Source organism: Tasmannia lanceolata, unplaced genomic scaffold (genome assembly GCF_043159265.1).
Source record: "Tasmannia lanceolata isolate RefF3 unplaced genomic scaffold, GAP_Taslan_0.1 ptg000015l, whole genome shotgun sequence".
Classification (NCBI taxonomy): Eukaryota; Viridiplantae; Streptophyta; class Magnoliopsida; order Canellales; family Winteraceae; genus Tasmannia; species Tasmannia lanceolata.
Window position 1 is genome coordinate 20,849,227 of NW_027518692.1, and position 26,092 is coordinate 20,875,318.

The 26,092-nt window shown below is 38.0% G+C and overlaps 1 protein-coding gene and 1 non-coding gene across 9 annotated transcripts; both read left to right on the forward strand.

The window, feature by feature from the left end:
* Positions 1-1,630: 1,630 nt before the first annotated feature.
* Positions 1,631-24,440, forward strand: LOC143893138 (serine hydroxymethyltransferase 3, chloroplastic-like). 8 transcript variants are annotated; one of them, XM_077398130.1, is made up of 14 exons: positions 2,280-2,497; positions 2,684-2,754; positions 3,861-4,090; positions 8,322-8,517; positions 8,631-8,805; positions 8,932-9,049; positions 9,174-9,286; positions 9,414-9,536; positions 10,264-10,368; positions 10,519-10,605; positions 10,730-10,837; positions 19,735-19,766; positions 23,830-23,902; positions 24,023-24,190. In XM_077398130.1, the coding sequence occupies exons 3-14, from the start codon at positions 3,889-3,891 to the stop codon at positions 24,038-24,040; spliced, it is 1,350 nt and encodes a 449-aa protein (XP_077254245.1). In that variant the 5' UTR covers positions 2,280-2,497; positions 2,684-2,754; positions 3,861-3,888; the 3' UTR covers positions 24,041-24,190. The 8 variants fall into 8 exon arrangements, with proteins under 8 accessions (XP_077254241.1, XP_077254242.1, XP_077254245.1 ...); XM_077398126.1 differs by lacking the exons at positions 2,280-2,497; positions 19,735-19,766 and adding an exon at positions 1,631-2,273 and having other exon boundaries at positions 24,023-24,440; XM_077398123.1 differs by lacking the exon at positions 19,735-19,766 and having other exon boundaries at positions 24,023-24,440.
* Positions 4,648-4,774, forward strand: LOC143847642 (U6atac minor spliceosomal RNA). Its single transcript, XR_013235168.1, has one exon. It is a non-coding gene; the product is annotated as a U6atac minor spliceosomal RNA (small nuclear RNA).
* Positions 24,441-26,092: the final 1,652 nt, after the last annotated feature.

Genomic DNA, 26,092 nt, shown 5'->3' on the forward strand with positions numbered 1-26,092 from the left:
AGTACACACTAAAAGTTAATCCCAAACTAGCCCTGAAGCTTTTGCTGGTTGACTAGTTGTTGCCTATCTGAATGGGACATGTACATATCATTATTATTCTACTAAACATGATGTGCACACAATTAGGAAGTGAAATGACACGTGTTATGATGGATCGATTGTGGAAAGAACATTTACAAAGGCCCTGTTTTTTTTAATGTTTACAATCGATTATGAGTCCAAAACTGATTATTGGACTTGAAATTGCGAATTTTGAGTCAAAATAATCAATTTTGAAATCCAAATCCAAAACAAACAGTGACTTAGTGATGATACTATGAGAGTTTGAGAAGTGGATGGAATGTATGGTTGCATTACAATGACTAATGCAAACAACTAGGGTCATGTCTGGAAGCCAGAAGATGAGGGAGAGTAGTAGTTAAAAATCAGGAAACAAAAAACTGTACTCAAAATACTCTATTCAAGATATGATTGACTTTTTCCTGATTTTTAGCCACTTCTCAACGTCATCTTAACCTGCACTCTAAAATCTCTCTCCTCCCATCCTACCTACCTCTCAAATCTTTTTCTTTCTCCCACCTGCCCTACTCTCTCACCGGTCACCACTTGGAGGTACTAATTTATCATTTTGGCCTTAGTGCCATGATCTATATTTGATTTAAGTTTGGAAATGATAGGGATACTGGGTTCCAAAAGAGGTCGTAAAGGTATCTTTGGATACCTCTTAGAATCATTTACATATCTCATATGTAAATGATTTTGGAGTTTAATTCCCCTCCTTCGTGACTGAGTGTGTTGCCCGAGACAATATATTCGCCCATTTTCTTCCCCAGGCTACTCCCCTTCTAGTGTAAAAAGATAGTCATAAATATACTAGAGGGGGGTGGCTTGGGTAAGAATTGGGTGCGAATAAAAAGGTTAGACAACATTGCGCCATTGACGCTTCCCAAAACCGACTAACCCAATGGAGTGTCTTCGCTTTCCATAGCACAAGATCAACCCGTGGTGTTTCTCTTCCTTCTTCTCTATTCGGTTCAATAGAAGACTTTCCTTTGATGATTTCACACTATCAAGTGATGGGAAGCAATAGACAGAGGGAGATGAACCAAAGGCCATATTTATATGTTAAGAGAGTTCCAATCAAGCTTTCCCAGCATAGCCAATTTTGTTTGGCATCTTGGGCCCAAGATCAGCTAGTTTCTTAGTGCAAAATTGGATCCCAAGAACCCTCATTAACTAAAGTGATTGGTTGCCTACAGAAAGAATTGCCTTAATGCAAGGCCACACTCGAGGTTAGTAAGTTTCAAAATAAAAACTTTTTTAACACTTTCTACTTCATATGTGATGGGGTATAAAAGACAGCAGCCAGTTAGCTGTCGACACGTGGCCCCGGGATGGCCCACCACAGGCCCAACTGTTGCACAAGGGCAATCTGGTAATTTCCTGAAGAGCAGGTGAATTTAAACTTATAACAGGTCGACACCTGTCCTGAGGTAGGTAATCAAACCACCCCAGGTTTTCCTCTATAAAAGGCCCTTCAGGGCTCGAAACCGAGGGTAATAACTTCTCAAAACTCGCTCTGCACTCCTGCTCATACTGACTTGAGTGTCGAAGGGCCTGTCCGGAGTAACGACTCCGGGTTGGTCTTCTGACCTCGTTTGCTCCTGTGCAGGACTCAGCTTCTTCACTTCGGTTACTCGGGTCCTCCAGCTCAGCTCTTACGTCACTGCCGTATCTGTTACCGATTTTAGGCCTAACAATATGAATGTAAATTAGAAACACAAATGAAGATTGGGGCAGATGCACTTGTCCATTTCAGAAAGATAAAATCCTTGTGTAAAAACCCGGGTTGATTATTGTTGAAGAATGAAGAATGAAGAATGAAGGAGGCTGAGTGTGTCATTTGGTCACTCTACTTAAGATTTGTATTCACCCCCTGTAGTGCAGTCAAGATGCGGAATAGACCTCCAAGATAAAACTACCCGCAGGCTCCAGTGTACATGCACTTGCTTACTAATCCTCTTGAACCATTTAAGAACTATGCTCAGACATGCAAAACTCAAAGAATAAAATCACCAATCTTGATCTCTCGGCGTTTGGAACTTCTTTCATTATAGAGGAGAGTATGTTCCTAAGAGAAGAAGAAACACCATCCCTGCAACAGTCACCAAGCATGTTTGTTCGGAAAAGACAAACAAAATCGTACGAAAAAATGGGCTCACCCAAGCAAACACCTATTTCCAGCCTTTCTCTCAACATGACCTCTTATAAGGGTACAAAAGTTTCTTCCACTCTTCAATAAGTGACTAAACATTTTGCACTCAATTTCAAACACAAGACCACAAATTTTCTATGTTGGGGAAGTGCTGGCAAGATGCAGATTGAACCTCCTGACCTCAATGTTGACGACAACAAACCCTTAACCAATTGATCTAAGGCTCAATGTCATTTATAGATTTTGAAGAGAGAGACAGGGCAGGTGTAGATTTTTTTTTGGGTATGCTTTGTAATCTATTTTTTTGCCCACAAGTAACTACAGTTTCTAAATCAGCCCAACAAAAAATCTATGTAATATTTTGATTAGATTCGTATACATCCTAACAATTACAACTTCTCCTAAATGGATAACTACCAATACCAATAAGCATTTTCATTTTATTTAGGGATTTTTTTGTTTTTTCAGGCGTTAGGGTTTTAGCTCCTATCTCGAGCTCTGGAGGCGTTAGGGTTTTAGCTCCTTTCAAAATAAAAAAGGTGATTTTCTTCTTCTTCTTTTTTTTTTTCCGAGTTTGATTTTGTTATCATAGTTAGGTAGTTCACTCTAATATAGCAATTATATGTTTTAGTACTAACATGAAACAGTAGTATCTGGATTTTTTGTATTCACATTGAAAGTCACAAAAGTTCTGATTGTTTTAGCCAATTGGGTGCTATTCATTTATTTGAAACTAGCTAGGTTCATTTTAAACCCCCACAGATCGTGGGCTAAGTTGAACTAGCTAGCTGGTTTATGTTATCTGTCTCTTAGTTTAAATGGACTATAGAAATAGCAGACCTTGTAGATTTAACTGACAACGAATTTACTCATTTTTCCCCTACAAAATACCATTCAAAAAAAAAAAAAATGACAACGAATTATTTGTTAGTGAAAATGGACAAGAATTTCTGATTATACTAATAAGCAACAGAAACAAAGCCATAACCCACATGTAGTCAAATCATAAATGATAGAGAGAATCAAAAGTAACGAAGAAATGGGACTTATCGGTTGAGTTGAGGCAAGGATCTAAATTCGTTGTCCTTAAGGCAAATATTGCCCCCACATTTGATGAATCGATTGTGTAGATGGGTTCTCCTGCGTATGCCTCCAGGATACAATGACCTTATTGTCGTGTGGAATTCTTGATTTCTCCATTATCGATTATTTGTTTTCACTTTTCTTTCATATGCACGCATACATTTATGTATGAATATAAACATATACTTATATAATTGTATCTATGTAGATGTATATGTGTGTCTCTGTGTATGTCTATATATATATTTATTTATTTTATTTTTTTTGGTGCGCTAAGTTGTTATAACGCCTCCCATTGGTGCGCTTAAGCGGGACCCAAACATTTAAACGAATGGGAGGCGTTATAACAACTTAAGCGCACCAAAAAAATGGTGAGCTGCGCACCAACAGTTTGCTCATATATATATCATTTTGTTCCTTAACTTATTTCATTGAAACTTTGATTTTTGTTCGGGGATGTGGGACTTTTAGTAATTATTACGAGAGCATTTCTCAAATAGCATTAGCGATTTGCTTTACAGTTCAATAATGTACAGTCATTCTCATTGTATTATGTTGCTAGATCATAAATTTTCACTACAACGAGAAAGATGCATGCTTATAGTGGATCAGCGATCGGATCCTTGCACCAGTTGATTTGGAACAAGGGTGTCACCTTTTCTCCCAAGGTTTCTACTTATCATCAGACTAGGCTCAATGGTGCCAATTCATGTAAAGCTTCTTATGTTGAAGGGAGCTTGGTGACAGGAAGGCTACCTTCCTCTGTACATGTCCCTGCGCCTGATATTGGAGGTAAGCTTATCAAGAGGTTTAGGATCCCCTAATCTAATTAGAATTCTATTTTTAGCTTTCATTTAGGTCTGGTTCGTGTGATTTTCTGCTTAAAGTTACTTCACTGACATGCTTGAGAATTTCTAAAATAGTCGCTGTGCCTTTGTTCATTTGATGTTATATCGGATCTTGCTATCAGGTTCGCTGTGGGTGGTGGATATTGCTGTAATGATATATTGGGTTATTTCTTTTGGATAAATATTTTCTTTCCCTATTTTTACGGTTCTGCAAGGTCCATTCTTATCTGTTGTTTGCGTCCAAATTTGAAGCTTGAGACCATAAAGTTTCCAATGTTTAGAATAAGTTGACCTCATGCCTTTTTGAATTGCTTTGTGCTTTGTGTGGACCTGAATGAAGTAGCAGTATTTGTTATTCCGTTGTGTTATCTAGGCACTTTGAAATGGGTGTTTTCCGTCCATATACAATTACCGTACCTCAGTTTTGGGGCTGACAGTTGTATCTATGATGTGCCAGTGATATATTCAGGTACTTAGCTTCATATTTGTGAAACTTTCTTTGTTTTCATTGAAAGAAGAGATGGCCGGCATCTCCCCTGACAGGGACGGACGGGAACAGCCTTTGGGCTCCCCTGTTGCCTCACACTTTTAAGGCTACCTGCTTTCTGGATCTTTACCAAATTTTTTTTATAAATCTATTATCTCTTAAAAATTTGTGAACCTTGCCTCAAACAGTAGTTTCAGTTTCTTGTTTTATTGGAACATATTTTTACAAGTGATCCAAATTCGTCGATGAGCAGCTCATCAGCATGTTTATACAATTCATAAGTTAGGAAGATAGGAAGTTTGACATTTTTTAGTTAATTAAAACTGCATTTTGGTTGATGTCCTATTACCCTTTGTTTTTCACGTTCTGGCTAAGGCATTTAGGCTCAAGAATCAAACATAATTAATCATTTAATTTCGCAGTCTAGTTGAACATCAAATCACATTTGACGGGGCCTACTGAGCATGGATGTTCATCACTTGTTTCTGAATGGTGAACTGTTATTAGTGGAAGGGGCGAAGCCCAATTACCGAGGTGTTCAAGTACATAGCAGCTGAACTGTACAAAAAGAAAATGTGGATACAAGGAATAATCAAACAAGAAAAGGGTCACTGAAAACGGTCCAACTCGTCTGCTAGGGAAGCACCAACTCAGGAGGGCTGATCGATCAGATGCTCATCTCTTAACCTAAGATCCCAACTACATATTTTCCATGCAAAGCCCACTCTTAATGCTCAAAGCTGAACTAAGCGTTGTGCACGTTTTATTGTGGCCCAATAAATACTGTAAAATTAAGTAAGTTTCACAATGCAACCACCGGTTATGTTGATTCAACATGTTCATAAGTGACATACCATGACAGTCTCTGGGAGCATGGAGAATTGGAAACTCGTTTGTACAGCAAATGCATGCACCCTCCATTAAGATTACACAATTAAATGTGCCTAACACCCTTGGATTGCTTGGCCTCCGTGTCAAGGTCATCTCCGAGCATGCAAGGGCCTTGTCAGTGGTGTGATAGGCACTTCTTGCGGTTGTTTCTCATTGTTCCTAGGCCTCTGACTTTCTAAATTCCTCAACATGAGACATTAGAGTGTAGAAGGTAATGGGCTTTAGTAGTGGCGAGTTTTTCAATATAGCTTAATGTAGGGAACTGGTGTGGCACTTTACATATGACCTCGATTCTTGAGGTTATTGTTTCTTTTTTTAATTTGTGGGCAGCTGGTATTGATAAAATAATACCATCTCTTTCACTATATAGAATATTCATAATAGGTACATTATAGGTTGATCAGCAGAAGAATCAGTGGACCATTTGTTGTTGGAGTTCTATTGCTGGGATTTGGTCTTAACGTTTGATTGCTATTTGTGTTTCTTAGGTAATGGAAGAGTTGATTTCCACGTTAAATGTTTGCTAGTTCTTCTCACTTCTGCAAGAGAGTGCTATGGATGCTCAAGTTTGTTGGCAGACTTTTGGTCCATTTGGGAGAAATGGGGCATTTGAATATTTAGGAACAACTGGCAGGGTTTTTTATAATATCATGGCTAACATTGAGGAGGCTTTTATGGATATTCAATCTACAAAGCTCCGGATATGATGGGACTTGGGATGTTTATAAAATAATGTCATTCCAGCAAATAAGGTGATTGAGGTGGGTGCCTTCCCTAGGCAGTTCCCTCAAAGTTAAATTTTGATGGTTCAAGTTTTTGTAATTTGGGCTGGAATGCATTGTTACAAATATGGCCATTTTTTTTTTAATATCGAGGTAAAATCGTGACACTGAGAAGAGGGGAAGAATATAGTATTACCTTGATTTTTTTTTTCAAAAATATTGTGACATTTATCATTTTTGTGTTTTTGTTGCGAAGTTTCTGCATTAATTTCGCAATATTATCTTCGTCAAGTTTTTTTTAATAATATTTTCTATATAAAAACTTTAAAGGATTAAAAAATAAGGAAAAGTTAGAGATTTTTTATCGTGTTCTTTTCAACATCGTCATCAACAAGAGCGAGTAGAGCATGAGTAGCATCATCACTGTCATTGTGAGAGCTTTTATTTTATTTTTCTTTTTTTTGAAAGATTCACTTGTAAATATATGTAAAATACCCTTGTATTTTAAACTTGTAAGGGTAAATATGTAATTTAATACTATTTCAATTTATAACATTTCCTTAAATTATATTATCTATGTAATGTATCGTCAAAGCAGTATCTCGGACTTCGGACTTTCTATTCGTAAGAATTTTGGCCCTCACGACCTCTTGGGTGAAGATTCTTCCTCCTTTCAGGTTTGTCTTTGCTTATGATCTTTGGGCCGGTTGGAGAGTGGTATGTGGTTCGGCAGTTTCGAGGCTTAAACTGGTTCAAGAGTGGGTTCCTCTGAGGTCGGATTTTGTAAAGCTCAACTTTGATGGATCTAGTTTTGGCAATCTGGACCCAGCCGGCATCGGTGGGGTCCTAAGAAATAGTGGAGGAGGGTGTTGTGGGCTTTCGCTGGCTCCATTGGGATCGCCGATGCTACGGAGGCAGAAGTGAAGGCGTTCCATGAAGGCTTGAGATTGTTAGCTAGAGATCGCTTGGAAAAGGTAGAAATTGAAGGAGACTCTTTGAATGTAGTTTGGTCGCTCAAGAAGTCTCAAGAACCGCCTTGGCACTTTGATCATCTTTTTGATGAAATGTTTGATTGGATGGCTCGGTATTCATGGACTTTCCTCCATGCCCGCCGCTCTGCAAATCAAGTGACTGATCGTCTTGCTAGAGAGGGAATCTCTTAAGGATGAGCTAGCTCTCTTTGATTTTCTTCCTCCTTAAGCCTCTCTCCCTTCCCACTGTTTCTTTTTTCTCTCTCTCCTTTGTGTTGGCTCTTTCTTCGTACCTTGACCGTCTCGGTTGTCTTTTTTCGATAAAATTGACTATCATTTTCAAAATTTTAAAAAAAAAATATATATATATATATATATATATTATTTTTAGTTTCTTATATATAGAAATATTCTATTATCGTAATTTTTTTTCCGATGTAAAACCAAAGCATATGAATAATGGTCATTTTCCGATTGTGGATGACATCATTTATGTGTTGTCTTGTACAGTCATCATCTTTGTACTGTCTTTGCCTTTCTTTCAAGAGTAAAGTTTTTCCTGTTAAGAATAAAAGAAAAAGAGTATGGAACAGAAATAGCTGGAAATCTAGATCATTATTCAACAAAAGATGCGCATGTCAAGTTCAAGAGGAAAAATAACAATTAAAAACTCTCAATGCCACAGTGGAAGCTGTGGATGTCCTAGTGCCCTTTGTTCTTCCTTACAAATGTATATTCCGATATAACAGGGGATGTTAATCTTTCTCAACAAGGAATATCTGTACATGTCAAGTACAACGAAAATACTCCCTATTTTTTTATTTCAATATTAAGAAAGTACTCCCTACGGCAAACTGGAATCGTGCATGGTGCTGTCCTTGGGCTCTCAGTCCTTTCATACAAGTGTTTACAGTTTCGCTTTGTAACTATTGAAGCATTCATATGGCAAATTTGGATTTTAGTTTTTAGTTGCAGTTTTACATGATGTTATTTGCCTAGAAATGGATGAAAAACCATTAAGTGATCATTGCATTGTTTTGTCAAGTGAATTTGATTTGACTTACCGGTGGCCAATTTCTCAAACATGCAAGTTATGTTACACAGGTAAAGTAAATAGTATAAAAGATTATAGCTTGAGTGAAGCTGATCCTGAAGTTCATGCAATAATTGAGAAGGAAAAGCAAAGACAGTTCAAATGCTTAGAACTCATTGCTTCTGAGAATTTTACATCTCGGGCAGTGATGGAAGCCGTTGGTTCTTGCCTCACAAACAAGTACTCAGAAGGACTACCAGGGAAAAGGTAAGTCTTGGACAATTCGACATCTAATCACAATTAGACATCTAATATGGTTTGGTTTGTCTGCTTTTTTTCAATGTCATATGTGGTTAATCATTTGGTATGTACTTGGCCAGGTATTATGGCGGCAATGAGTTCATCGATCAGATAGAGAGTCTGTGTCAGGAAAGGGCTTTGTCAGCATTCCATCTAGATGGGAAGAAGTGGGGCGTCAATGTTCAACCATTATCTGGATCTCCAGCTAATTTTGAGGTTTACACTGCTCTTCTAAGCCCACATGATCGAATTATGGTAAGTATGGTCGTTTTACCTTGTTTCACTAGGAATTTTGTTCTTATTGTTTTTACCTTGATCTTGTCATCTTAACTCCTAGAAGAATTCGAGCTGGGTGCCTTAAATTGTACTTGCGTAACTTAGGGTCTGGACCTACCTCATGGTGGGCACTTGTCTCATGGGTTCATGACTTCTAAAAGACGGGTGTCTGGCACATCAATTTATTTCGAATCTATGCCTTATCGACTTGATGAATCAACAGGTAATACATTTCCTTTTCTTTTTCTCGAGCCTGCTGACTGCTAACTTGGTGTTCTGTTGGCATAGTTTGGCATGTTATTTGATTTTTCTTGTTGATTTGAATTTCTTTCTGGTTTTGCAAACAGGTCTTGTTGACTATGAAATGCTTGAGAAAACAGCTATTTTATTTCGACCAAAGCTCATAATTGCTGGTGCTAGTGCATACCCTAGAGATTTTGATTATCCTCGCATGAGGAAGGTATGGATCTTATGTGATTATGCATGTGCGATATTTTTTCTTCTTTTCTGGTGACAATTTCGTTTTCTATTATTGAATGGCTGCTTGTGTGATCATACCTCTAACTTTGTATAAAATGTTTTGGAAGATTGCAGACTCTGTTGGTGCTTTCCTTATGATGGACATGGCTCATATAAGTGGACTTGTTGCTGCTTCTGTGGTTGCTAATCCCTTCGAGTATTGTGATGTTGTCACTACAACAACACACAAGGTATGGCTTTTTTTCTTCTTTTGAACGGCACACAAAGGTATGACTTGAATTGTTTACATTGCCTATAATATTCTAGAATAATTTGTCGGCATATTTAAATTGGGGATCAATGTGTCATATGTTGTTGGCTATGTAAAACATGCCATAATTTATCCAATTTGGGGTAGCATGAAGTGTTTGCTAGCTTGTGGCCTCATTGTTGTTTTGGTCCGTAGATTTATATACTAGACTAATGGTATGGCTTATCTCAAGTTATAATACGGGTGGGAATAGACTTGGCAAGAATAGAACCTGACAGTGTACTTAGTACTAGACATATGATCAAGGTTTAAAATTTCAGTTTCAGTTTCGGTTTTAAAAATAGCCGAAATTGAAATTGAAATTTCGGCTGAAATTCGGTAAAAAAAAAAAGAAAATTTCATTATTGGAAAAAAATAAATTTAAAAAAATTACATTTTCCCGAAATTTCAGCTGAAATTTTGAATTCCTGCCGAATTCCAGATTTAGGTGGCTGTGGTGTCGGTCCCAACCGAAATCCATCGGCCAAAATTTAAAACCATGCATATGATGCATGCATGGACTATAAGTTTACAGCCACAAGCCTTCTGCTACAATTGTTCAAGAAAATAACAGCACCCTGTTCATTGAAGAAGTTTTACTGTCTTAAAAAAATTCCCATCATGTTTGGTCCATTTGTAGCTTGATTTGTCATGATATCGCATTGCAGTCCTTACATGGTCCTCGAGGTGGCATGATATTCTTCCGGAAGGATCCTGTTTTGGGGGTTGATTTAGAAACCGCCATTAACAATGCTGTATTCCCCGGTTTGCAGGTCAGTCGGAGCAATCGTGTTTGCTCTGTGAGGTTACATTCGAATATGTAGTTATTCCTTATTAAGTGTTCAATTAAGCTCTGCTTCTTTGTTAATAAATTAATTCTATGAAAAAATATGATTGCATTGGTGTGGACCTTATGTTTGTAGGGTGGTCCTCATAACCACACAATTGGCGGGCTTTCCGTGTGTTTAAAGCATGCTCAGACACCTGAGTTTAGTGCTTATCAGGCACAGGTACACCACTTTCTTTCGACTTGAAGAAATGTCTCAAGTCGCTTTGAGGCATCCGAGTCTTAATATGCATTGACTTGTGGTAAGTCAATCCTATTTAATGTTTCGTCTGGGGGATGTTTTGCAGGTGGTATCTAATTGCAAATCTCTTGCGGGCCAATTGATTGAACTGGGATACACCCTTGTCTCTGGTGGGACTGATAATCACCTTGTTCTGGTGGATCTAAGGCCGCTGGTAAGGTTCTGATTCTTTCTTCCCTTGCTGGGATTTTCATGCTTTTACTGACGTCTTGATGGCTCATTTGCATGGTTAGGTTAGTCATAGAGTCAGTAATTCTCTATGATGAATTTTGACTATGGAAAGAGTTTTCTCAGTGATGGTTGAAACTCGCCATTTGGTCTAGTTCTCAAACTTGGCAATTTGGCTTTGGTGGGACCGGTCTTAGTTATCAGTTCTGTTCCGGGCAATTTTTTTCAGAAAATTCAAATTTTGAATGAAAGGTGGAACAGAAAGGGAAACGAAAGATTCTGGCCGGAATTCTAGAAATTCCATTATGTTCCAGTCAGATTTTGGTGTTCTCCTAACGATTACAAATATAACTTCCATTGCATTCACCATTTCAAAAAAAAACTTCCATTGCATTCTACACTTAGGTGGGGGCAACGGCTGAATTGTGATATTTATTAGGTTACATACATTGGATAGAATTCAAGACAAATATAACAAATGGGGCAACCTATTTGCTCTCCATCAAAGTTGTGATTCAAAGGAGATGCCTTTTTTTTTTCATTTATATCATATTTTCTGTGCTGAATTGTGATATTAATTAGGCCCATCAAGAGCCAATTTTTTGGCTATATACATTTGCTAGATGTTTTAAGTAGTAAAATGTATATCTATTTGTTAAATTTGTTAGATGTATATTTACTTCCTTTTTTGTCAAATTTGTTGTCTTTTTTCGGAATGGAACAACACTCTGACGCTTGAATGTTCCAATCCAAGAGAAAAACGTAATGGCCACCACAATGGAACTGATAACTAAGGCATCGGTTAATATGAAAGGCTGGCACTCACTAGCTCTACCAAATTTTCTACATTGAAAGGGATTTTTTCAGTGGTAGTCCATGGTTCTCAAACTTAGTGTTTCATCTTGGGTGTTAAAATCTGAAAGGCTGAAATTCAGTGTTGGGTCTGGCTTGGATCAAACCATACACACTGTTACCTCCAACATCTCAGTTCTTGAACTACTATCACCAAGTCTGCGTTCTTCTTCTACCATATTTTTACAGAGAGGAGCTCTAGACCTAGACAACTTTGGCAATTTTGCCATGATAATTGTTGGACAAATTAGATGTTGTCCAGTAGGGTCTGATATATGGCTTGATTGAATCCAGAAATTAGAAATGTAAATAAATCAGTACTTAGCTTTTGTAGAAAACGTTTCTGTAAAACAGATCGAGAAGAAGAAGGCTGAGTCGTGCCACTGGTCACTCTCCTTAAGAATCGTATCCGCCCCCTACCGGTGCAAACCGGGATCCGCGAACCGATGCTCCAAGATAAAACAGCCAAAGTTGGCTCCAGTCCACGTGCACTCGCTGACTGGTCCACCCAGAATCACCGTAGAACTGTGCTCAGATCAGAACGGAGGAAAGGAAGAAGACAAGCAGAAACTTTGATGTTTTTTCTGTAAAAAAACTATATTCTCCAATGGTGCTGTTCTCTTCTTTTTATAGATGAGAATATGACTGTTGGAGGATAATTAATCACCATTAAAAGACCAAAACGTTTCTCTTTTAATCACCATTAAAAGACAAAAAACGTTTCTCTCTTAATCACCATTAAAAGACAAAAAACGTTTCTCTTTTAATCACCATTAAAAGACAAAAAACGTTTCTCTTTTAATCACCATTAAAAGACAAAAACGTTTCTCTCTTAATTACCATTAAAAGACAAAAACGTTTCTCTTTTAATCACCATTAAAAGACAAAAACGTTTCTCTCTTAATTACCATTAAAAGACATAAACGTTTCTCTCTTAATTACCATTAAAAGACAAAAACGGTTTTGGTTTTGAAAACACACCACAAGCACACTCACCAAGGTCTTGGGTTCAAGTCCCCACATATGCAAAAGTCTTTTGCTTTAAAACAAGAGAGGGAAACATAATTTGAATCTTCCCTCCAAATTTTTTTAAACAAAAAGAAAAAGCATCTTTGACTTTTCAAATCTTTTTATTATTTTGTTTAAAAATTCTAACAATCCCCCACAAGATTCAAAATACAGTTGAAAATTGAAAACGGAAGTATCTGAGCACATTAGAAAATAGAGTGGATTCATACCGGTGTCTTTTGGACTTCAACCGATATTTAGGATAAACAGATTACGTTACCGAGTACGGGTAGAGTTAGACTCCTTCAACCTTTCCTCGTGGGTGTAACTGACTAACCTGTTATCCACACTCTACATTCGATTCCTTGGTGATTCATTCACAGTTTTAGAACATTTTGGCCTTGTTCCCCTCTTGGTTCTCATGAATGTTCTAGAGAATTACTCGTTAAATTCTCATAGGAAGCGGCCTTACCTCCACATTCACTTAGGTCAGTCATCAAGTATGCACTGCAAGTAACATACCACCCAATACAGGTTATGATCTGATTAAGAGTCTATAACTCATCCTCTCTCATTTGCAGTGAACACTATCTTTCATCATTTTGCATCTAGGAGTAGGGGGTGATAGTGTTAACAAACCATCCGGTGACTTGTTAGTACCCATTGAACCAAATTCCAGGGATCTCCTTTCACATTGGTCGGGTGTCCATCACTAATGATTCATGCCACGAGCTTTAACCCCATTCCTTGCGATGTCTCATAAACCACCTTGTTTATCTGTGGTTTTGTCAGAGGATCTGCCAGATTCCTCTCCGACCTTACAAAGTCGAGTGCTATTGTTCCCTCACTCATGTATTGCTTTACCAAATTATGCCTCAGGCGTATATGCCTTCTTTTGCCATTATAGGTCTTACTTTTGGCCTTGGCTAAAGCAGCTTGACTATCACAGTGTAAAGACACTGAGGGAACCGGCCTTGACCATAAAGGCACATCTGCCATAAAATTCCTGAGCCATTCGGCTTCAGCTCCTGCTAGGGCTAAGGCTATAAATTCTGCTTCCATAGTGGAACTTGTACTACAAGTTTGTTTAACCGATTTCCAAGAAATCGCACCACCACCAAGGGTGAAAACATATCCACTGGTAGACACTGAATCTCTTGAATCAGAGATCCAATTCGCATCACTATAGCCTTCTAAGATAGCAGGAAACCCCCTAAAATGCAGTCCAAAACTTATTGTACCTTGTCAAAGCCCGCCAGTGTTCATGTCCTGGTCTATGTGTGTGTTGACTGAGTTTTCCAACCGCTAGTGCAATGTCAGGTCTAGTACAGTTCATTAAATATGACACTGAACCTATAATACTCGAGTATTCCTTTTGGGATACCAACTCACCTTTGTTTTTCTTTAGGTGTACCTGACAATCTAAAGGTGTCTTTGCAGGTGAACTATCATATTGTCCAAATTTCCTTAGAATGCTCTCTACATAATGAGACTGAGACAATATTATTTCATTTTCTTTTCTGATGATCTTCATCCCTAAGATTACATCAGCTTCACCCATATCTTTGGTTTCAAAATTTGACATTAAAAATCTCTTAGTAGATTTTACTATGTCCAAATTAGTACCAATAATTAGTATATCATCTACATATACACAAAGTATTACACCTTTATCCCCATTAAACTTACTATAAACACATTTGTCGGATTCATTTATCTTATACCCATTTGTAATTAAGACACTATCAAATTTGTCATTCCACTGTTTAGGTGCTTGTTTCAAACCATACAGTGACTTAATTAGTTTACAAACTTTGTTTTCATGACCAGACACAATGAATCCTTCAGGTTGTTTAATGTAAATTTCTTCTTCTAAATCTCCATTTAAGAAGGCTGTTTTTACATCCATTTGATGTATTACCAATTTATGAATAGAAGCTATAGCTAATAATATCCTAATGGTGGACAACCTAGCAACAGGAGAATAAGTATCAAAGTAGTCTATATCCTTCTTCTGTCTAAAGCCTTTAGCTACTAGCCTTGCTTTAAACTTATCAATTGTCCCATCAGGTCTTAGCTTCTTTTTAAATATCCACTTGCTATCTAGTGCTTTAGTTCCAGGAGGAAGGTCCACTAGTTCCCAAGTGTGATTTTCTATTATGGAGTCTAGTTCACTTTTTATAGCTTCTTTCCAGAATACAGCATCTGGAGAAGTTACAGCTTCAGAATAAGTTACAGGATCTTTATCTATTAGATAGGTGAACATCCCATCTCCTAGATTTGTTTCTTTTCTTTGTCTTTTACTTCTTCTGAGTTCTTGAAACTCAGAATCCAATTCCTTTTCAGTTTCAGGTTGATTTCTTGAATCATTACTAGGTTCTTTAGGAATTTCTTTCTTCATAGGGAAGTGATGTTCAAAGAACTCAACATCCCTAGATTCAATTATAGTGTTATATTCAAGGATATTTTCAACTGATTTCAAAACTAGAAATCTATAGGCTGTACTATTTTGAGCATATCCTATGAATACACAATCACATGTTTTAGGTCCTAGTTTTCTTTTCTTAGGTTCTGGTATTCCAACCTTAGCCAAACAACCCCAAACTTTCAAATGAGATAAACTAGGCATTTTGTTATGCCAGAGATCATATGGTATTTGACCCTTTTTCTTTGGAGGTATCCTGTTATATATATAACAAGCTGAAAGAAGTGCTTTCCCCCACAAGTTCAAGGGTAAACCAGAACTTATCAACATAACATTAAACATATCCTTTAATGTTCTGTTCATTCGTTCTGCTATACCATTTGATTCAGGTTGGTACGGGGCTGTGGTTTCATGGATAATACCATTATCATCATAGAACTTAGTTATAGAGTATTCTGTACCTCTATCTGTTCTAAGTCTTTTAATTCTTCCATCTAACTGATTTTCCACTTCATTTTTATATTTGATAAAGGCTTGTTCAGCCTCATCTTTAGTTCTAAGAAGATATACTTTAGTGTATCTAGAGTAATCATCTATAAAGGTCACATAGTACATTTTACTTCCTCTAGATTCAAGATTTCTAAAATCAGCTAGATCACTATGAATTAACTCTAATAAGTCAGATTTTCTTTCAACACTAAAGTGAGGTTTCTTTGTGAATTTTGCTTCAACACATATTTCACATTTTTCTTTACTAGGTTCAATTTTTTCATTTATTAAACCTAAATTACAAAGTCTTTTAATGTAAGGTGCACTTCTATGTCCTAATCTACCATGCAAAATATCAAAGGACTCAACAATGTAAGCAGAAGAAGAGGATACTTTTTCATTCAGGATTTCAAGTACATTAAGAACAGATAAACCATTTGCATTGTAGCCCTTCCCTACAAACACATTATTTTTGCTAATGATTGCCTTGTCTGCTTCAAAAGTGAGCTTTAGTCCATTCTTGTTCAAGAGCGCACCAGACACCAAGTTACGCCGTACATCAGGCACATGCAGCACCTCCTGAAGTGCAAGTACTTTCCCTGAAGTTAACTTCAGCAAGACCTTGCCCTTACCAACGACTTTTGAGGTCTGTGAGTTCCCCATGAAAACTTGATCCCCTTCCTTAACTAAGGTGTAGTTGTAGAAGGAGTTTCGGTTTCCACAAATGTGCTTGGTAGCACCAGTATCCAGAACCCACTCCTTTGGATTTTCAACCAGATTTACCTCAGTCACAACCGCTGCAATCACATCTACCTCGGTTAAATTAACCTTGGCACTGGACGAACCAGTCTTTCGGTGTCGGCAGTCCTTCTTGTAGTGTCCGGGTTTTCCACATTCAAAACAGACTCCTTTCTTTTTGGGTCCAAATTTCTTGAAGTTCTTTTCCTTCTTCGGTTTCAGATTCTTAGACCCATCATTCTTAGTCTCAACAATGTTTGCCTTAGAGGTATACTCTTTGGCATTTTGTTGCTTATCTTTTAGTCTGTTTTTCTCTTCGATTTTAATCCGAACAACTACTTGGTCTAAGGTCCATTCTTTTGTCTTGTGTTTCATTCCGATTTTAAAATCTTTCCAAGACAAAGGCAGTTTCTCAATAAGAGAACCAGCCACGAATGTGTCAGGTAACTTCATACCTTCCTTAGCCAATTCTCCAATTAGGAACTGATACTCATCTATTTGAGCAGATATAGGTTTCCCATCTTCCATAGCAAAGTCTAAAAAATTCCCTATCACATATTTCCTATTTCCAGCATCCTCCAAATCATATTTAGTTACCAATGCATTCCAAAGATCAGCAGCATGTTCAAATGAATAGTATACGTTATAAAGGTCATTTGACAAACCATTCAAGAGATGGTTCTTGCAAATATAATCAGCATTATTCCAGTTTTCAAAATCAGCAGAATCTTCAGATGGTTTTGATTGTGTAAGAACAAAAGCGGCACCAATTTGTTGTAGAGCAAACAAGATCTGTTGTTTCCATCTTTTATAGTTCAATCCAGTAAGGCGTTCGATCTTGGAAAAATCTGGAATGGTGTTGAGAATTCTGTTCACAACAGAGGTGCGAACAACTGTTGGATTGGAATTCTCAACAGAGATGGTATCAACAGAAGTTGGGTTCGGATTATCAGAAGCCATATGATCAGATTTGAAGGATACGATTCTTAAGATTGTTGGACAAATTAGATGTTGTCCAGTAGGGTCTGATATATGGCTTGATTGAATCCAGAAATTAGAAATGTAAATAAATCAGTACTTAGCTTTTGTAGAAAACGTTTCTGTAAAACAGATCGAGAAGAAGAAGGCTGAGTCGTGCCACTGGTCACTCTCCTTAAGAATCGTATCCGCCCCCTACCGGTGCAAACCGGGATCCGCGAACCGATGCTCCAAGATAAAACAGCCAAAGTTGGCTCCAGTCGTGTAGACACCCCATTTTGACTGGACCCAAGTTCGCTATGTTTGTGCGAAGCCTCGTCAAATCAGTGAGCTAGGGTCCCAAATTGAACCCTAGGGTAGCTTAAGGTCTCCCTTGGGTCTCCATAAAAGTTCGTCGAGATCCGAGCGCGTTTGCTCAGTGAACGAGCCAGGGCAGTGTGCGTAGTACGAATCCAAAAGGGAGGGTGATTTATCCTGCAGAGGGCCAACCCAATTTATAATAGGACAAATTGACGGGCGCGCCTATCATATTTTGTGCGCCCATCAATTAGTGGGGTGCCGTTATCAGCAGTTTTTAAAGCTTATAAAAAAAAATCAAAAAAAATCAAGAGGAGGAAGAACTATTCATTCTCGTTGAGAAATTCACGGAGGGAGAAAGGGAAAAAGCCCATTTGCAGAGAGAAGAGAGAGCTGCCGTCGGTCATCGCATCCCCACCACCAACCTCCATCATAACCACCAGATCCAATCATCATCATTATCTCCTCCCTCAAGATCCCATTTAATTTGCTCCAAAACCCTAATCATAGCAGATCCGGCCCATCTCCACCTCGGTCTTGCCGGATTTCCGTTGATTCCGATTATCAAAACCCCATTTTCTTCTTCTTAATCTTCTTCTCGAACATCATCTCCGGCCGGCCACCTCTGTCACTTCCGCCCATCTCTCCATCCCAAACCCCATTCCATTTCTGCCCAATCCGCCACCTCCACCATCATCTAAGCCACCACCAGCATCATCTCCCTAACCTTGCTTTTTTTTTTTATTTCTCCGGCAAGGACTCTTCTTCTCCAACCGACCTTGCCGGAGCTCCGGCGTGCAATATTTCTCCTCCAAAGTGTCTGTTCTTCCTCATTCAGTTCGGATTTGTTAATTTCTCTCTTAAACCCTAAGTATTCTTCATCTCAAGCTTTTGATGCCGTACTTTTCCTTTTCCCTTTCTTCTCCGATCCATCACCGGCGAGATTCCGGCCGGATTCTAGCCGGCATTTTCCTCTGATTTTCTTTGTAGTTGAACTTTTAAGTTGCTGTTTACCTCCATTAGGGGTTTTGGATCTATTGTTTTACTCCTTTCTCAAACCCTAACTTCGTTCTCTTTATTACCTGAAAATCTAGATCTGGTGCTTTCTATTTTGATCTGTAGTCTTCAAGGGTTTTTATCATCATATTCTACAAGATTCAGGAGGTTACGAAAGAATAAGAAGCTATAGAAAATTCTCAAGGGATTAGGCTGTTGATTTGAAAAGCAAGGGCAAAGAGAGAAAAAGGGTAACGTAGAACAGAGAATAAGGTAATTTTCAGTCTATTTGGCATTTAAAAAGTTTTGCCATTCTTTTTGTGTGGCTACTGTTGATTATTTTCAGAATTGTATGATTTTTGCGTGTTTTTCTTATCTTCTATGATTTCTATTGCTAAGTTTTGTTTATTCTGATTGAAATCTTCGCGTTATGACGCATATTCTAAGTGATCGGATCTCGATCCTGATTCATTATAATTAGAATTTCCATGTTATTCTTCATCTTTGTAATGTCAAGATTTGGACAGAGGTTCATATAATTGAGTTTTTTTGGCTTACCTAGTGTGATAATTGAGGTTTAAGTCATCAAAGAGACATACACGGTCTCGTTAGTGGTAATTGCTTCCCCTTTGCGAATGGGAGGTGCACCTTGCCTCATCTTATGCCCTCAATCGCGTTAAAATTGTTGTTCTTTCTTTTGTTTATATTGAAATCTGCAATGCAAAGGATGAGTGTGGTGTTTAAATTTGATTTGTGTTGAGGTCGTGGTTTCAGTTCCCGAGGAGAGTTTTGAGGCGATGAAGGCAATAGCCCAAGCCCATCTTTAGGGGACTCGCTCAATCCAAGTAGCGCTCCCCTCTTTTGTTTAGTAGGCCTACCCAACCTTTTGGATTTCTTTTAACCATTTTTTTTAAAAAAGAACCCTTCTCTGGGCAATGATAAGGTTACTTGGAGCCCGTCTTTATGTTTTGTGTCTCACCGCTTCGCACTTGGATCTGCACAAGTTGATGTCCCCTGTATGCACTGAAATTTTTACTAATTAGAATTATCATAATCTTTTGATATTTCTAATACTCTTCTTATCTTAAGCATTGAGTTAGGTTCTGAAGACAATAATGAATGGACTGTTCAGGTGAGATTATCTTGAAGCTTATCATATTTGTTTAATTTTATTTAAATAAATTGTTTTAGGAAAGAAGGAGATCAGATGACTACTCTATTCGATATTATCGACATGAGTACTGTCTGATTTCAAGGCGGGATTAGAAATATTATCATGTGTATTATGATATCAGATGATTACTTTAGCATCATCTGATTTCATCCCCATATTGGGGTGGTATTTGTGGTTGGGCATAGAAGTGTTTGATATTGTTTTCTTTTACTTTATTAGGCTATCCAGCGGCTGGTCTGGACTAATTAATGTTGTTTATCATTTTATGATTGCTATAGATTGTGTATTTTTTTATTGAAAATTCTTCTTTGCTTAGCACTTGATTTATTTAGAGAGCCTTTGAATCATTCGTTTGTGCGGTGATGTTATCGGGGGAGTCTTTGACTCATTTGATCTTTATTGATGTTATTAGGGAGTCATCTGTCTTGGCTTTGTAAGTAATTAGCCTTTAGAAGGCCTGTTGGGCCTCATTTGTAGAATCCTCTCTGAGGTTGCACCTCAATTTGTACCTCTGTTAATTAGAGACCAATTTGGTCAATTAGTTGTCTTAGCCTTGCTTACCCCTTGCGAGGGTGATGATAAGGTTACTTGGAGCCCATCTTTGTGTGTGTTTGGGAGACCCGCCCGGTGTCATTCTCTCGCTAGTTCTCCTCTTCGTGCTTCGTTTGGTTTTGGAAGAACACCCTACTCGGCTTGGCTTCATACCCCTACCCTTATGGGTATTGGGTTGCACATTTGTTGCACCCTATGGCTAGGTAGCTGTCCGGCCCGGCTGGGTGTTTTACCTTTGCCAAATATGCACAAGGTCTCTTATTCCTTTTGCTTGTAAGCTTCTCCTTAGTCGATAGTCCATTCGCATAGGAGTCAGCCTTGATTAGAGAGTCTTTGACTCATTCATCCTTTAGATAGTGTTATTAGAGAGTCTTTGACTTATTCGCCTTTTAGGTGGTGTTATAGGAGAGTCTTTGACTCATTTGCCTTTTAGGTGGTGTTATAGGAGAGTCTTTGACTCATTTGCCTTTTCGGTGGTGTTATAGGAGAGTCTTTGACTCATTTGTCTTTTAGGTGGTGTTATTAAAGAGTTCTGACTCAATCTTTCTCTTATTGGTTTTTCTAGAAAGTCTTTGACCATCTATCCTTTAGTTGGTGTTAGTGGAGTCTTTGACTCGTGTTTCCTTCTCTTTTAGAGAGTCTTTGACTCATCTATCTTTTGGTTGGTGTTAGTGGAGTCTTTGACTCGTGTTTTATTTCTCTTTTATAGAGTCTTTGACTCATTTATCCTTTAGTTGGTATTATTGGTGTCTTTGACTCATATTTCCATTTCTTTTAGAGAGTCTTTGACTCACTTCGTTTTCTTAGTTGGTATTATTAGAGAGTCTTTGACTCATTCGTTCTTTTGTGGTATTACTAGGGAGTCTTTGACTCATTGGTTCTTCCGTTGGCGTTATTTGGGAGTCTTTGACTCATTCCTCCTCAAAGTTGTAGTATTAGAGAGTCTGTGGCTCATTTGTCTTCTTTGATACTGTTAGTAAGGAGTTTCTCCTTAGTCTTGTTGTCATTCCTTCTTCTTTGGAGACTAGCCCAGTCTCATTATAGCTTTGCCTCTTGAGATCGTAGATCTTTTTGTTGTTATCGATAGCTTAGTTTGCCTTGTTTAGGGGTTTCCCCTATTTGCCCTAGGGTTTGGCCCTAGGGTTTTGCTTTGTATTTTCCCTTAGGTCTTTGACCAAAAAGGTGAAAACTCTTTACATCAAAAACTTTTGAAAACTTTAAAAATACGAAAAAACATCTGAAAAACCTTAAAAAGCCTAAAGTGTTGAGTGTTTTAGAATTAGTAGTTAAAGAGTTCGTTCGAACTACGTTGGCTTGATCCTCTTCCACGAGGTACGTAGCGCAGCTTGGGATTTACATCCCAAGTCCAGCCAAACTTTTTTGTAAATAAATGTTTTAAACCTTCTTCAAAAACCTTTAAAATCTTGTTTTCAAAAGATCTTCCTCTAGAGTTAGGAGTTTCTCCTAGATAGAGAGTTTTAGAGTTAGGGTTTTTTCTTTTGATAGGTTGTTTGATTGTTTGTTTGCTTGTCGTGTGCTTGTTTTAGAGTTAGGGGTCTGTCCTAGAGTTATAGGAGCGCCTCCGTCCGATCAGTCGGCGATCCACATCGCCGACTGATGACTAGGGCAGGATACGCTAGTGATCCTATTGTTTTCCTTAGGGCATACAGCCTAGTTACACGTAGGTTGTAGGAACCACCTGCATTAGCTTAGGGCTAACCTGCATTTAGTTAGGGCATATAGGGTGTCCTAAAATATACAATTCACTGGAATTTAAATAATCGCACAAGAAACTTTAATAACTGGTCCGGTCTTTTAGATCGAGTCTAGCATAGAGGGCTAGGTGTCTTAGGCATCATAGTTTAGAATAGGTGCGAAGAACTACGTTGCCTTGATTCTCGTGGAGGCGGGGATACGTAGGCTTCTTTGGATGAATACCGGACCATCTGAAGACTCGGGCTAATAATTTAGAGTCTTAGGATTTGTTGTTTAATCATCGTATGTTTTGATGTGTTTTCTTACTTTCTTATATTGATCCTATACCTTTAGCTATAGCTTGCATGCGTTTGCACATCAGAACTTAGACACATATTAGGCATGTCACTCATAACCTAGCTATGCTTAGGTGTCACATCTTTCATTTTATTTTATATGTGTTTATTATTTTTATCCTTAGGAAATGCATGCTTAGGTGGACGACTCCTGAGGATTGTTCCCATTTCACATGATTTTTACCCAAACTTCTTTGGAGTTAATAATAAATGGCATAAGAGACCAAGTGTTTGCACTCGGACGAATCGGGGGTGCTCTCAGACCTTCCCCATTCGTAACCAGGCACAAACCCATATATATTTCTGGTTATCCATTGCACAGAGGATTTGATTTTAGGGTTCCATGGCATATCCATGGATGGCGACTCTGAGTTTATTTCAGGTATGTCTTGGTTTCGAGCCTTGACTCCGGATCGAGACATATCTCTTTCTTTTTATATCGCCACTCGTGCTATGCTATGAGGGTGGCATCCGTTTCGAGAGTTCCTTGGTAGAGCTCTCCTTCACGTTGTGGAGATCTTAAAGGATTGCAGGAGGGATCTCGCGTCCCTCGGCACCGTCCTCTCAGGATCGGGGTCCACAAGTCCACGTGCACTCGCTGACTGGTCCACCCAGAATCACCGTAGAACTATGCTCAGATCAGAACGGAGGAAAGGAAGAAGACAAGCAGAAACTTTGATGTTTTTTCTGTAAAAAAACTATATTCTCCAATGGTGCTGTTCTCTTCTTTTTATAGATGAGAATATGACTGTTGGAGGATAATTAATCACCATTAAAAGACTAAAACGTTTCTCTTTTAATCACCATTAAAAGACAAAAAACGTTTCTATCTTAATCACCATTAAAAGACAAAAAACGTTTCTCTTTTAATCACCATTAAAAGACAAAAAACGTTTATCTTTTAATCACCATTAAAAGACAAAAACGTTTCTCTCTTAATTACCATTAAAAGACAAAAACGTTTCTCTTTTAATCACCATTAAAAGACAAAAACGTTTCTCTCTTAATTACCATTACAAGACATAAACGTTTCTCTCTTAATTACCATTAAAAGACAAAAACGGTTTTGGTTTTGAAAACACACCACAAGCACACTCACCAAGGTCTTGGGTTCAAGTCCCCACATATGCAAAAGTCTTTTGCTTTAAAACAAGAGAGGGAAACATAATTTGAATCTTCCCTCCAAATTTTTTAAACAAAAAGAAAAAGCATCTTTGACTTTTCAAATTTTTTTATTATTTTGTTTAAAAATTCTAACAATAATTGACATCTACTCTTATTTCACTAGGATTACCAATTTCTCACTAACAACCCAACCAGAGTAATCACCCTGGTTCATCAGATTGTATTAAACATTGTTTTGAAAATATTCTTTCTCTTTCCCATTACATTGACACTAATCATGTGCTCAACAAAAGGGTATTGACGGTGCTCGAGTCGAGAAAATCTTGGACATGGGTTCAATCACTCTCAACAAAAACTCAGTGCCAGGTGAGTTTATACTTGTTATATTCCTTTTCATTTTCTTTTGTTTGAATGGTTATTCCTTTTCATTTTCATTCCTTCTCTTTACCACCCTCATTGAATGTACACATATTTTTTTTTCTGAAGGTGACAAAAGTGCGTTAGTTCCTGGGGGTATCCGCATAGGAACACCTGCTTTAACTACCCGAGGATTCACGGAGAATGATTTCATTGCAGTCGCCAACTTTATTCACCAGGGTGTGCAGATTGCACTGGAAGCTAAGCGCTCTGTTAGTGGTTCCAAGCTCAAAGATTTCATGGAGTTTGTTGAATCTCCAGAGTTCTATCTTAAGGAAAGCATTTTGGATTTGAATAGGAGAGTTGAAGATTGGACAAGCCAATTCCCTTTGCCTGGAGTGTAGTTGAATGCAATGTTTGAAAAAGATTTCATATTGCCAGTTTCTTACATAACAGAATGTGGGTTATTCAACTTATCACATCAATATAATATTGTTGAAGGAATATAAACACCATTTTTACAACAAATAAAATATCATTAGCTCTCTCTCTCTCTCTCTCTCTCTCTCTCTCAAGTGCTTATTATCTTGAAGGTAGGTTCACCAATTTTGTTCTAGTAATATATTTATTTTTCTCCATGGTGAGAAATCATTGGATAAGCTGTTCCTAGGATTGATTACCCGCCTTGGATAATTTTATCTTGACTAAACTCTTGGATTAGTTATCCGCTTTTTTAGTATACCAGCAAAATGCCAATTTAAACAACGTTTTTTTTTATAAAAAAAAGAGGGAAATGTTATCAGCACTACTGTATTTTGATGAGGGCACTCCTCACTATTTTAAAAGTATGGGATGGCCCGCACCATAGGATGATCCAAACCGTCCATTAGATGGGCCACAACCTAAATAGGTTGTGCCCCAAAAATCATTTCCATAGGTTGATCCTACCCCTCCAATCTTAAAAGGGTTAGGATCAACCCTCTAACATGCAGATCGGAGGGTTAGGATCAACCTATGGAAATGATTTTTGGGGCACTACCTATTTAGGTTGTGGCCCATCTAATGGACCGTTTGGATCATCCTATGGTGCGGGCCATACTGTACTTTTAATAAAGTGAGGAGTGCCCTCATCAAAATACAGCAGTGCTGATAACATTTCCCCAAAAAAAAAAAACCATTTATTGGTTTGCCATTTAATACTCTGTTTAAAACATTTATGGTAATTTTTGTTAATTTTTTTGGGAAAACATTTTAAACACGTTTAAACGTTCTAAATAAGTTTTTGGCCAACTTTCTAACTTCAACCCCACTATATTTTGTAAATAACAAAATTTTAAATGTATTTTTTGTGTTTCTGTTTTTTTTTTTAGTACGTTTTTTAACCAATACGGTATTAAACTCGAATTTTTTTTGCCTAATCACATTTTCCCTAACAATCACCAATGGGTCCCTCATGTGCCATGTGGATGTGATCCAGTCTCTTGATTGGACCGACAAACACAACATGCTCACCTTTGTTGGTTCATACGGCCGCTTAGGGTCACAAGTGATTGGAAAACACTTTGAAAACGAGATTCCGTGAGGAAAATAAAAATGGGACTAAGACTTTGACCCTTTGAGTATGTGTATTTATTGCTTAATCGGATTTTGAGCTCCCTTATTTTGTCTTTTAGTGGACGTGGCTCAAATGGTTGATGCCTGTTTTTTGGGAAGTGATAAATGCGCCCGTTTTCATCACTTGGGACACCCAGCTGCATTGTACGCGGCAATTAGGTCACTTCATTCCTTCAAATGTGAAGTACATCAGCACCTTTACCGTCATAGATAAGCTCGAGCTGGGTGTCGCAAGTAATGAAAAGGGGCGCATTTATCATTTCCCCGTTTTCCTAGCAATGCTACGAGTCATTTAAGGGCCTGACCTCACCTGTTTTAGTCTTTACGCCTGGTTTTCATGGTATTGATTAGGTCTCTAATATTTGGAACCACATTTATTAATAAATGGTTCACACTCAATGAGCTTAAGTCCCCCAATTGGATTCTAAGCCATATCAGAGGGACCCACTACTAGATCAAGCTACTTAAAAAATATCCTGCCAATTTCGAACGGTCTCATGAAACTCCATCCAACCCGGTGGGCCACATGCATTTTTTCTCACTGGGGTGCGCATTATGAACCCAGTCGTAAGATAATAATTTATA

Excerpts from the sequence above, each read along its gene's own strand:
- LOC143893138 (XM_077398126.1), top strand. The coding sequence starts at position 3,889 with ATGCATGCTTATAGTGGATCAGCGATCGGATCCTTGCACCAGTTGATT. Across the intron at positions 10,369-10,518 it reads CTGTATTCCCCGGTTTGCAG|GGTGGTCCTCATAACCACAC; the intron begins GTCAGTCGGAGC and ends TTATGTTTGTAG. Across the intron at positions 10,838-23,829 it reads TGGTGGATCTAAGGCCGCTG|GGTATTGACGGTGCTCGAGT; the intron begins GTAAGGTTCTGA and ends GCTCAACAAAAG.